Source organism: Poecile atricapillus, chromosome Z (genome assembly GCF_030490865.1).
Source record: "Poecile atricapillus isolate bPoeAtr1 chromosome Z, bPoeAtr1.hap1, whole genome shotgun sequence".
Classification (NCBI taxonomy): domain Eukaryota; kingdom Metazoa; phylum Chordata; class Aves; order Passeriformes; family Paridae; genus Poecile; species Poecile atricapillus.
Window position 1 is genome coordinate 119,817,620 of NC_081289.1, and position 12,880 is coordinate 119,830,499.

The window sequence follows — 12,880 nt, forward strand, 5'->3', positions numbered from 1 at the left end:
ATGGGACAAATCTTATCTGAGACCTTGATTAGGAGAGAGGAAATTGAATGGAATTTGCTTGCAAGATCACAAAGGGAAAAATTGCTAATGAGCCAAGCAGGGATGATATGTCTCTGACAGCTCTGGTACAGATTATTCCCAAGCAAAAGGCTTTTAATCTGTATTTGTCTGATGTTAGATATCTGCTTGCTTGATTTATTTCCTTTTAATCATTCCTCCCAGTTATTTTTTAACTTCTATCTGTGATTACTAAAGCAAGATTCTGATTAAGTCAGTTCTGTTAATTTTCAATTCTTAAATTTTATCTAAGAGGTAACATGCCATATGTCCTAAACAGTTGCCAAGAGATAAATGGGTTATTTAACAGACAGAGTAATTTCAGTTGCCACTTAGAGTCAAAATGTCAATGTAAAGTCTTACAATTTCTCAAGCAGACAGAACCAATGAAGAATACTTTTAAAAAAGATCTCCTTGAGATATAGAAGTCTTTCTAGAGGAATATTAATGATAAATGATTGTTGGCTGAGATTTATCTCTTGCAACTGAAATGTAAACTATTCATGGCAGAGGTAAAGGAATTTTTAAAAGGCCTACGTAGTCCTAGTTTCTTGTTATTCTGTCCTGTTTTTGCCATTCCAAATATGGTGCACTTTTGCCTTTTTTGCATATTTGGGATGAAGAAAGTGTAAAAATTAAATTGAAGTGTGGAAAGACAGAATTAAAAAAGGACTTTTGTCTGTTGAGAAGCATGATCGCGATAAACAGAATACTTAGCAGTAATTGGAATCATTTGGCAAGCTAAATTGTTTTTCTAAATGAATGTCACATAAACTCATTTGATTCTGTGTTTTGTTCCACTGTTGTGCAAAGTGTTGCTTGTGGATTTTTTTTTTTAAATTCAGAGTGCATTTCTTGCCTAAAAAAGCAGGGTCCAATAAAGTGGGTCAGGAGAGTTGCTTTTTTAATTTTTCTTGTACTTTCTAGATTAAATAAGGAAGAGGTTTCTTGGAGGCGTGCTGGAGAACTTCAAATGCTTTAGTCTCATCCAGACTTTATAAATTGGCACATTTTAGTATTTACTTTTAATATTTACTTTATATTTGCAGTATTTGCTCATGGATGTGAATTTGTGCTCTACATATTAATCTTCTCTAAGTATGTTTGACTTTAATAGACTTGTGTTCTGTTTCAGTGATTATTCAGTAGATAGATATCTGCAAATATGGAGCTTTTTTAACAATAGCATATCAGACTGCTCACTCTTGTGCATAACTGAGCTCCATCATAAACTCACTTGACACCAATGGCATTCATGGTGTTATTCCATGACTCTGCTTGCACAGTTAGTCTCTTCACTCTTTTGATTTTACCATGTTTGCATAAATAAAGACCTCATCCTGTCAGAAATTGTTAGGTGGCTGAAACAGATTCAAAATATTGATTATGCTAGTCTTATAAAAAAAAGATAATTATAAATTTCAGATTTTCTTCTGAATTACTGTTCTGTTTCATTTGATTCTCAAACCTAGTGTATGTGAAGCTGGAATTAGTTTATTAGAAAGAGGAAGCTATAGGAAGTCTCTAGGGGTCAAAGAATTAGTTTGGTAACCAAATATATGAGTCTCTGAAAAAAAAGTTTTCACACAAAACTCAGTTCTGCCATTTTATCTTTGTGAATACTTTAACTAACTGAAAGAAGATCCAATTGCAATTTTAAAAATGTGATTTACTTGATTTTCTTGTGGTACTAATATAGTTGTCATCTGTACTCACCCATTGAGGCCTATAAATGGCTATTTAACAAGGTCTGAAGCCTGAAACTTGAAAGTTCTGCTGTTCAATACAGTTGCATGTGGTATTAGTCAAAACACACTTCTGTGAGTTCTTTTAAGGTAGTTAGTTGTTACAGTATCTTTTGACCCTAAGCTTCACATATTAAATGTATTTAGGAAGAAAATATCATCTATGTGGCTTCCCCTCATCAGAATAGAAAAAAGTCTACCTCTTTTATTTCTGGGTTGTTTTGTATTGCAGATTTCAAGGAGCTCCACATTTCATGTTACACAGAGATATGATCAGTACAATGTATATTTACTGGTTTCTCTTTTCTGCATAGCTTAGGTATACTCAATGTAACATTTCACAATACATATGGTAATCATGCTACTTCATTCTGTCAAGTGTAATGCTGATATACACCATAGCTCTGTCAGTTTTTGGTATTATTATTTACTATTACTGTAAAATTGTACAGTTAAAATAAGGATTTATAAATGCAAGATGTTTTTTGATGTTTCTGCTTTATGTAATTCAATGTATTTCTTCACCTTTAGGCTGTGCTGAGTCCTCTTATAGCAATTGCACTGAAAATATCTCAGATTCATGAGAGGACAGGACGAAAGGGACCCACTGTCATCACTTGAAACCATGGAAGATTGTTAAACCAGGGCCAAAAGAGGAACAAGCAAGGAAGAGACAGAACCTTGTTAAAACTTGTTAGCCATTTGTGCCTTGTATGATTTTAAAAATTAGGTGGAAAGAAAAATTCAATATAACATTAAGCATAATCATTTGCATTGATCTCCAAATGCAGTAGTGTATTGACTTGTTTTACCTGCAGTGTCCTAATTTCTGGTAACAGTATAACCAAAGAAAGAGGCCTTAAAGTTAAAATGTTGTCAGTAGTGTAGCCAAAAATGACAACTGCTTGGTTTTGAATGCTGTGATAAAAGTTGGAGAAATTGCAGTTAGGGGGAGAGAAGAAGGAGTTGCAAAGCAAAGACATGCTTAGTGAGTATTGTCTGGGATTCTTGTCACCTTCTGGTAGGTTTCTGAAGAGGTATACAGAGCATATCTGAGTCAAAGGGCCATGTACTAAGCTCTGCACAGGGTGTATTTCCTCCCCTGGCTCCATGCCTCCTCTCAGGCCTCTCCTGTTGCTCACAGATGCACGTTGTTGTATACACACCTACACTTGCTCCCAAAGATGGGGTTATTCCATATTTTTTTACCCCTGCTTTTAAAACATATCATTGTGACTTGTGCCTTTAGATTTTCCTTATTTTTTGACTCTTTGGTTGTTTTCCTCCAAAAGGAGGCCTTTGTGCTATAGAGCTGATTTTGTCCTTCCAGCAATATGTCGGGTATGGAATCTGGCTGTCCTCCACAACACTCCTCTTGTCAGGAGATGATACTGGTGCTTACTGTGTTTGGAAGATAATCTCTACACATTCAACAATTTTTTAAGAAGGAGTTATAGAAGTTTTTTAGTCTTTGGAATACTCATGCTCCACTTACCATCAAGTAAGTGAGTGAGAGGGAATTAAACCCTAATCAATTGAACAGAAATACTGGTCTGATTCACCCTCTGGATACAGTTTCTATTAGATTCTTGGTAACAGTGGATCATGCAATAAAAATTTGGGGAGTGCAAGAGAATTCCCGGCATAGATCTGAGAAGGCTGTTGGGGATATGGACATCAGCGTTTTTGTTTGTGAAATGATACAGCAGTTCTTGCTACAATACTGTGCTCTGAAAAAGAACACAAACACTTTATGCATGTGATTTGCTTGAAAGCTTTACCTCCTTGGGAATGGTGAGGTCACTTGTATCATTCGTCAAGGTGGCTTTGTGCAGCTTGCCTCTTTGCAGTGTATTTCAACTCATTGTGGTTGTCAAATTTTAGTACAATTTATATAATATTGCAGCAAAGGAAATTGTTTAAATTTCTTTCAACGCTTCTGTCAAAAAATGGCTATGGCGCTTAGTATACAATAAAGAGTAATGCTGTATATCTGTCTTAATATGTAATTGTGGACAAGACACCCTGCACTTTCAAGCATCCTAATAAAATTGCCTTTATTACAGTTACATTATTACTTAATTGACTCTCAACAAATGAAGTACGAATGTTCTCATTTAGTATCCTACCTTACCATTAAGTGTTCCCATAAACCAAAAGAGATTTTAAGACTTCAGTTCTTTTTTATAAAGATTTTTCTTCTATTATGACCATGACATTCTCACGCAGTGTGGACATCTACTTTATAATGTAAGAGCACTCATCTTCACAGAAACCTTGTTTATCTAATATTTTATCCTTATTAGGGATTAAACTTCTCTAGGTGCAGGATAGTAAGCTCCTAAATAGTAGATCACATGCGGTCAAGCATAGACATATTTTGGATTATGACAGTTCAAATTACTGGGTTGCATGAAAGGACATTCTGAAAGTCAGTCCACTAAAATTTCTAAAATATCTTACACATTCTCCAACAATAAAATGATTTTTGATCACATAGTGAACTAACTGTTTATACTATGGAGTATCACATTTACCAAGCTTTTCTGGAATGGGGAAAATGCAGCTTGAAAAGTAAGATGTACTGAAGCCAGATGTCTCTCAGGATGCAGTGGGAAGACTCAAGAACAAAGGAAGACCAAAGAAACATACATGTGCTTTTATCAGAAAGCTGTCACTAGAGCTGCAGTAGTAATCTGCTTTCATGAAGGCAGTCATCATAAACAAAGGGCATGTTTTAAAATCTCTGCATTGACTTTGTCCTGGGCTAGAGAAACATTAGTTGTGCTTGTGTACTGAAATGGAGAAAAGGGCTGTTTGTGTGTGGTTTTGAATAGCTGTCAAACAGCAGACTTACAGAAGTAGCCTGACCCCAAATCCATTACCATCCCTCTTTTATGGTGATGGGTGATAATGATAAAATGCAACTGATGTTTTCCACCAGTTAATTGTTTTTCTCTGCAAGAAGATGCATAAAACTCTGTAAAGCTCAAGTACAGCTCTGTATATCTGATGTGTGTGAAAGAACACTAGCCAGTCTCATGGAGTGCACTGCATTTCCTGAGGTCTTTAATTATTAACATGAGAGATGAATGCGTGGAAAAAAGCAATTTATGTGAACTTACAAAAAGATGCAAAGCTCCTAAAACAAGACCATACATTTAGCAGAGGGAGAACTATTGTTAATACTGTTCATCTTACCACAGTGTCTAGGCACTATGACAGAGACCCACACCTTTTTGTGCTATTGTTTGATTAGCAACTTCCTCGAGTCTGGAAGTGGCAAGATTCCTGTACTATTCCGCTGTGATTGCACTAACATTTACTTGGATAATTCTGTTTTCTAAAACCTCATATTTTCTCTGTGTTCAGAGACAATTTGGAAGGCAATATACTAGTCACCTGAACCACAGGATCACAGAATCCTCGAGGCTGGAAGGGGCCATCTAGTTCATCAGGACTAAAATCACCTAGCCTGTGTCCCAGCTCACAGCAGAGTCAGGTAGAGGAGGCTGCCCAAGACCATGTGTAGTTGGTTTTGATTATTTTCAAGGGCTGAGATGCCAGAACAACTCTGGGCAAACTGTAAAAGTGATTGATTGCTCCCATTGTGAAAAAATACCAAACAAACCAAAAACCAAAAGTGCAACAGTGAAACCTCCTGGAGTATTCAGATGGAATTTCATGTGGTTCAGTTTGTGCCCAAGGCCTCTTGTCCCATCACTGAGAAGATCCTAGGTCCATACATTTCTTTTTTTCCAGCCGAGTATTTCTAGAAATCAGTAAGATCCTTCAAGGGCTTTCTCTTCTCCAGACTGAAGATTCACAACTCTCTCAATGTCTCATCATATGACAAATTTTCCAGTCCCTTTTTCTTTGTGGCCCTTTGCTGGAGGTACTCTAGAGTGCCCATGTCTGTTTTGTGCTTGGGAAGCTCAGACCTGGACCCAGCACTCCAGATGTATCTTGACCAGTGCTGAACAGAGGGAAAGGATCACTTTCCTCCAGCTGCTGCTGCTGTTTTTCCTGATGCAACTCAGGATGTCAATTGCTGTCTTTGCTGTGCAGGTGAGTTGCTGGTGAGTTGAAGATTTTTGTTAAGCATGTGACCCCCAGATCCTTCTCTGTGTGGCTGTTTTCCAGCCCACTGGCCCCAGCATGTATTGGTGTCTGGGTTTGTTTATCCAAAAGGACAGGACTTCCCTCAGTTAAGCACAATTTACCTTTCATAAGTCCTTATCCTATGACCTTCTTGTCCTTGGCTTTGGCAAGAGTTTCCAGGATTGGCTACTCCATCACCTCCACAGGAACTAAAGTGAGGCTGACCAACCTGTAACTGCTTCCCTTAAGGACAGGAGTGATATTTGCTCTCTTACCTCAGGGATCACCCATAATCTTTCAAAGGCAAATAGAGGGTAGTTCGCAATAGCATGACTCAGCTTCTTTAGGTCTGTGCATACCATACTAAGTGATTCCATTGTGTGTGTATGTCCCGTTTTTTCAAGTACTCCCTGGCCTTTTCTTGCTCTGTCCAAGGTAAGTCTTCTTCACTCTGTATTTTTCCTTTTGTCTCAAAGGCCTACAATTCCTGAAGGCTGCTTTTACCACTAAAGATGAAGGCAAAGATGGCATTGAGCACCTTAGCCTTTTCTATGTCCTCTTTCAACTCATGTAGCTGTAGAAACTTTCCCCATTACCCTTTACATTTCTCATCTGTCCTAGTTTCAGCCAGTTTCATGTGTTACTTTCGCTTTTGCTGGGAAGGGGGTATGGGAAGGGCAAAGAGGCTAGAGCCATATGGATGTGTACAGGTGATTTATTCTATACCAGTCATGTCATTGCCATAGGGCATGGCTTTGGGTAAAAGAAAAGGCTGAGTAGAAGGACAGCTATTTTTGTTCCCTCCTTACCTGTGGAAGCAAAGTGCCGAACAGAATGGTGCAGTCGGAGTGGTCTGGGCGGAGCAGTGTAGACTGGCTTGGGGGGGTTTTCCATCATTGTTTTCCATTGTCTCAGGCATGGGACAAAAAAATCCACACTGGCTATGGGAATATCCACCTTTTTCTCCTTTGTCTCTGGAAAAGCCACATGGTCACCAGGGGTGTGGTAACACCCACCATGTTTCTCCTTTGTCACTAGTACGTCACTGGCCATGGTAACAACGGGACAGTTGGATTTCCATAAGCATTTTTGGCATGTAATCACCCTTTTTTAGACATTGTTAGTATTGTTTCTGTTACTGTTAGTTTTTCTTATTACTATTTTTCCAGTAAATTGTTGTCTCAACCCATGATTTCTACCTTTTTGTCACTTTCTCACTGGAGGGGGTGGGGGGAAAGGAAGTGGCTGTTTGGAGCTTAATTTCCACCTGGTCTTAAACCACAGCATCACCTCATTCAACTGCATGTGGGCTTTGGCTTTCCTCATCTCATCCCTGCGTAATGCACAGTGCTCTGCATTCCTCCTAATTCAGCTGTCCCCACTTCCACTTACAATACATTTCCTGTTTATATCTGAGTTCAGTCAGGAGCTCTCTGGACATCCATGGAGGCCGTTTACTGCATTTGTTTGAACTCTGCATATCAGGTTGAACAATTCCTAAGCTTAAAGGAGCTGATCTTTGAAAAGTAAACAGCTGTCCTGGACTCATCTTCTCCCCGGGGCCAGAACCCATGTGACTCTTCCAACCAGCTCTAAAAATGTTAAAGTCTGCTCAGCAAACTTCAGTTCCATTCTTTGCTATTCTCCCTCCTCTCAAATTTCTGAATTCAGCATCTCATTATCCCTGCATCAAAAACCTTCACATGCTCATGCATTTCTTTTGGTGCTGTGAGTGCCAAGACTGGCACTTGATCACCAGTGTCAGGAGGTTGTTTGTCAATGTTCTGTTCTGAAGCTTTAGTTTGACCGGTTCATATCCTTCAGCCCAAATAAAATTTATTTTAATGTAAAATTTCCAGCTGCTACTCTTGGCAAAGATGAATTCATGCTGTTAAGTATGATCAAAAGCAAAATGTTTGTAACCTTTTACTGCCTTAAGATTGTTTACATCTTTGAGCTTGTTGCCCATGCCATTTTGCATTAAGTTCATAATCAAACAGTTCATTAGCTGAAAAGAGAAACTTAAAACCAGATTCTATCAAAATATTAGGTATTAACTTCAGTGTTCTCCCTATCTCAGTAACTTTTTTTGTATCAAATTCTGTATTGCATACTGCAGGTTGAAGATACATTTATCTTCAGTTTCACATTTCTGGATTCATTATGACCTCACAACATCTGCAAAGGGCTGGCACTAAAAAAGGGCACTGCAGGCCTTTTGTGGAATTGGGAGAAAGGAAGAACTTCCTGGTTGTTTATATGTGGAAATGCTCTGAATGCATTTCCTATAGCAAGCCACTCCAAGGGCAAACTTCAAGTACTCCTGCAATACTTGCTCTTACTATGACCCAGAACTGTAGTCCCAGCCTTTTCCCACTCTTTTGGTCTTCTTTTAATATCACCTAGTGGAAAAGGTAGATTTCCACAAGCAATAAAAAAAAAAGAAAATTAAGCTAAATATGCATCAGGACAAGCATTTTGCTGTGGGATATCTCCTGATTAATCAGTCTTCCCTGCAGTAATTCATGCCTGCCCTAATACTTTTGCAGTGCCAGCTGCCTTCAGAATCTGGGATTCTGGAGTAAAGAGTTAGGGTAAAGAGATTTTGGGGAATAGATTCGGTAATGCTAGGAGGTAAGGCTAGAATGAGGTCACTCAAGCAGATCCTCTCTTCAGCTGTTTCGGAAATAACGTGCTGTGTTCCTCTGAGTTTTATTGTTCTCTGTGCTCTGCTACTTCTCAGTCACTTTGAAGAATATTTATATCTTCTGTCTTTTTCAGGGACTGTTGTTTCTCCCTCTGGGTACTTTACTACATTTCTCGTCCCCAACTTGTCTTGAAAGGATTTTTCTTCCTCTGTAGCTTCTCCACCCCATTTTATTCTTTCCTTTCAACTTACAGCAACTGAAGAACTGTATGTTCATCCCATAAATTCTTTGAAAGACAAAACTGGTGCAACTGTCAGTTCCCTGGCCTTAGCCATGGCTACCACCATGACTTGCATGTACAGCCGTAATGCTCGACTTGTAGTTTTACAGTACGTGAACATCTGGAAAGGGTGATAGCTTTTCTATCTCACTGGTCTGTAGCAAAACCAGGAACAGGTTGCCCAGAGAGGTGATACATGCCCCATTCCTGGAAAACTTCAAGGTCAGGTTGGACAGTGCTCTGACCAAGATGAAGATGTACCTGCTCGTTGCAGGGGCTTGGACTAAATGATCTTTTCCAATCCAAACCTTCCAACCCAAAAAGAAAAATTCCATCTAAAGTAAATGTTACAAGTTCAAATCTGAGTGAACCTTTGTGAAATTTTTCTTGTCATCTGGAATTATAGATGACAGTGGCCTGGATGCAAATTTGCCTCAGTAATTTTGTGAGAGGAAGGATACATGCAACAGAAGAAGGATGAGACCAAGCCTGTAATTTTTCTGGTATTTGTTGTGTAATTATGAAGCCACTTGTGTCAGAAACAGGGTATAGGCCCCCTTTTTCAGTTCCCACAGTCTTGAGTAAGCTATGACAGAAGCAGCTGCTCTTAGAATTTGATCAGAGGAGTCAGAGATGATTTTTCCTCCTGCAATTGATAGTTCCCTCTGAGGAGATGAAAGCATCACCAGAGCTCTCTGTTTGGCAGCTAGGTAGTGTATTTTATTATGCCCTTTTCCTGAATCATGGGCACCTCATATCATATAAGCAAATACAAGGCATTTGTTTTAAATACAAAATGTATTCATGAATTCACTAGCAAAATAACAGTTATTTTTACCCCCACATAAAATAACTTGAAAGACATACAATACAAAAATAATCAGTTGCAACAAATAATCTGCAAATTTCAAACAAAAGTTAATAGGTTTCCCAAGTCAGTTAATGTCACAAAACAAAAAAATTACAGTTTTCATCTGAAACTCCTTATGAAGCACAAGTCAAGATTGATAACACCATGATGCTTCATTTATCTGGTAGCTTAAGAAGCTCCTATTACCAGAGATGGTGACTTCTACTAGACACAGCCTGAGCATTTCTATCTCTATGGAGATTTATTCTAATTTGAAATACTGAGCACTTTTGCATATCCCCTCCAACTCCACTCTAAGTCACAAATGATCAATGTTTCTCCTATGCAATTTCACCCTAAGTAGTGTCACTATTAGGGATCACTGACACAGTCTTCTTCCAGTTTGCCCTGTTTCACAGATGAAGGATTTTACTGGCTGCCTGTCTCTCTTGTTTTGACAGGTGTTGCTCTTCCTGAGGTCCTCTGGAAGTCTGTATCCTGTTGGCAACTGATTTCTTGCATGGATATATGAGAATTTAACCCCCCTCTGAGGTTTGGGTCTTGGTCAGCTGTTTGCTGCTGCTCCACAGATAAAGTATATGGTGGTGGCTGTTCCTGCTCATTTGTTTCACTGACAAATTCTGCACTACTTTCACTGTATGGAGGCGGAGGAATATTGATGAATTCTTGCTGTTTAAGTGTGGAGAAAACTGGCAGTGGGAAGACCAGTTTTTCAGGATCCATTCTGTCTTCATAAGAGGGAGGGTAGAAGTCAGGCCTAAAATAAGCAAACCAAAAAGGAGCCCATCATGATGAAGTGTGATTTATCTCATACTGCTTTGTTAGATGCTTTGTCTGTTATGTTTCCAAAATTTAGATGAGATTTACTGTAAACACACACCTAAGTGTGTTTAAAGCATGAAATATATTAGTATAAAAAGTAGGCATAACTGATATCATTTGCCTTGTCTTTGTACAAAATGTTTTATTAAAACATTTTTAAATGTTTTAATAAAGTCTTTCCCATGAAAATTCCCAACCATGGCATACAAACACTCATGCTTGTATTTTAACAAGTGCCTGAGAAAGATTTAATTTGGAAGAAAAATGAGATCAGTGTTCTAAGTTATTTATTATTACAATAACCATTGTTTTCCACAGTTTTAAAATAAATTTGGTATGTCTCTGCTTATCTAACCAAAATTTACTGAATGTTGCTTTTATATTGCCTTTAGAGCACCCATTGTCAAGTGTTTCTAGTATGGTTTCCACAACAGTCCAGGAAAAGTAATTTGTATCCAGTGACTATGTTAAAGAGTTTTGCCAGGCCTACTGCCAATCAGTTTAAGAAATTCTCTCTCTCAAAGCAACAGACTTTATCAAGAACAAAATCATAGCGTCACAGAATGTTTCATGAAGGGACCTTAATGATCATTCAGTTCCTGCCATGGGCAGGGCCACCTTCCACTAGACAAGACTGTCCATCCAACCTCGCCTTGAACACTTCCAGGGATGGGGCAGCCCAGCTTCTCTGGGCAACCTGCTCCAGTGCCTCAACACCTTCACAGTAGAGCATTTTTTCCCCAATATCTAATCTAAACATAACCTTTCTCCATCTGAAAGCATTCCCCCTTATCCTGTCCCTACATGTTCTTTTTTAAAGTCCCGCTCCATCTTTACTCTAAGTTCCCTTCATGTACATAGGGTGCTATAGTCTCATTTCTCTGGGCTGAACATCTCCAGCTCTCTCAGCCTGTCATCACAGGAGAGGAGTTTCACTCCCCTGATCATCTTCATGGCCCTCTTCTGGACTCAGTCACAGGTCCACGCCCTTTCTGTGCCAAGGACGCCAGATTTGGATGCAAGAGTAGTGGGCACTCACAAAGGGCACTCACACACAACCAAGGAGCAGAATCCCCTCCCTCAACCTGTTGGTCACACTTCTTTGGATGCAGCCCAGGACTCATTTGGCTTTCTGGCTGCAGGTATACATTGCTGGGTCACATTGACCTACTCATCAACAACCTCCCCCAAGTTCTTCTCCCCAGGACTGCTCTCAAACCATTGTCTGCCCAGCCTGTGTTTGTGCTTCGATTTGCACCAACCCAGGTGCAAGACCTTGCACTTGGCCTGGTTGAATTTCATGAAGTTTTTAAACTGGGGGGACAATCAGACAAGAAAAATTAAGCAGTAGCCATATAATGAATGACCTGAGCACATACCTCAACTCTGATAATGCATGAGCACCTACCCCACAGCAACATTCTAAACTGTCTGCTGAGATGGAACTCAAGATGCTCCTACATGATGTTGGAATAGCTGCACCTGCTGCCTCCATGCATGACTTTGGGATCTTTGGAAAATCTGAAACTTTCTCTGTTTCATGTAGTATACCTTACCTTAGGTATTGTTTTCATGAATGGCTGTTTGCACATTGCTGCTTGCTTTAGCAAATAAAATTTCAGACTACAGTTCCTTCCACAGAAAAACAATAAAATGGCTGCAGGATTTGCAATTTGTAAAAACCTTGTATTGCTTCTTCCCCTCACAGTATGTTTCAAGAATAGCATCCCTCCCTCCCAGTTCATCTACAACACATACCTGTCTATGGTGCAGACATGTGGTTCTCTGTGGCTGGGATTTTGAATGAAGATGCCAAGGGCCCTGTACTTCAGGACTTCATGGAAAGTGCTCCAGAAAATGCCAGTAACAAGGAGACAGAGCCCCAAAGCTAACAGGCAATAAAACACTAGCTTGTTGTTCCCACATCTGCATATGGAGGAATTCATGGACATGCAAAGTACTCCCAGGTAAATAGTGGAGAAACTGAGTAAGAGCGTAAAAAGACAAAAGAAAGTAAAAAGACCTTTTGGCATCTTTGGCAGAAGACACAGCACTTTGTTCCTGTCTGCTGTTTGTTTGCTGGCTCTCCCTGCTGTACTTCTCATCTTCATGTATGGGTACTTTATATGCTACAGGACCAACTGGCCTTTAGACGAGAAGCACACAGTTTTAACCTACTCATTAACTCTTTGAGAGACTTATAAACTCTTCTGAGATTAATTTGTAACCTTCTACCTACTTTCAGGACGGAAGCAGAAACTTCCTGAACCATCCCTTTGCTGCTGTAATCTCTAGAGTGTAAACTTGGACTGCTACTTTCATTGCATGATTTGCAGTGGTTTATACACTTCACTGC

At 39.3% G+C, this 12,880-nt stretch overlaps 2 protein-coding genes across 2 annotated transcripts in view; one reads left to right on the forward strand and one right to left on the reverse strand.

The window, feature by feature from the left end:
* The window catches only part of PGM5 (phosphoglucomutase 5), a 71,160-nt gene extending 67,276 nt beyond the window's left edge, over nt 1–3,884 (forward strand). Inside the window, exon 11 of the mRNA XM_058826460.1 lies at nt 2,334–3,884. Within this exon, the coding sequence (XP_058682443.1) occupies nt 2,334–2,423 (90 nt within the window). The 3' untranslated portion in view covers nt 2,424–3,884. The remainder of the gene's footprint in view (nt 1–2,333) is intronic.
* A 5,656-nt stretch (nt 3,885–9,540) lies between these two features.
* TMEM252 (transmembrane protein 252) lies at nt 9,541–12,592 on the reverse strand. Its single transcript, XM_058826461.1, has 3 exons — nt 12,548–12,592; nt 12,283–12,412; nt 9,541–10,459 (listed from the first exon to the last, which is right to left on the reverse strand). The coding sequence occupies exons 1-3, from the start codon at nt 12,555–12,557 to the stop codon at nt 10,111–10,113; spliced, it is 489 nt and encodes a 162-aa protein (XP_058682444.1). The 5' UTR covers nt 12,558–12,592; the 3' UTR covers nt 9,541–10,110.
* Nucleotides 12,593–12,880: the final 288 nt, after the last annotated feature.

Coding starts and splice junctions, on each gene's coding strand:
- TMEM252 (XM_058826461.1), bottom strand. Junction 10,460..12,282: donor CATGTCTGCACCATAGACAG/GTATGTGTTGTA, acceptor TGCTTATTTTAG/GCCTGACTTCTACCCTCCCT.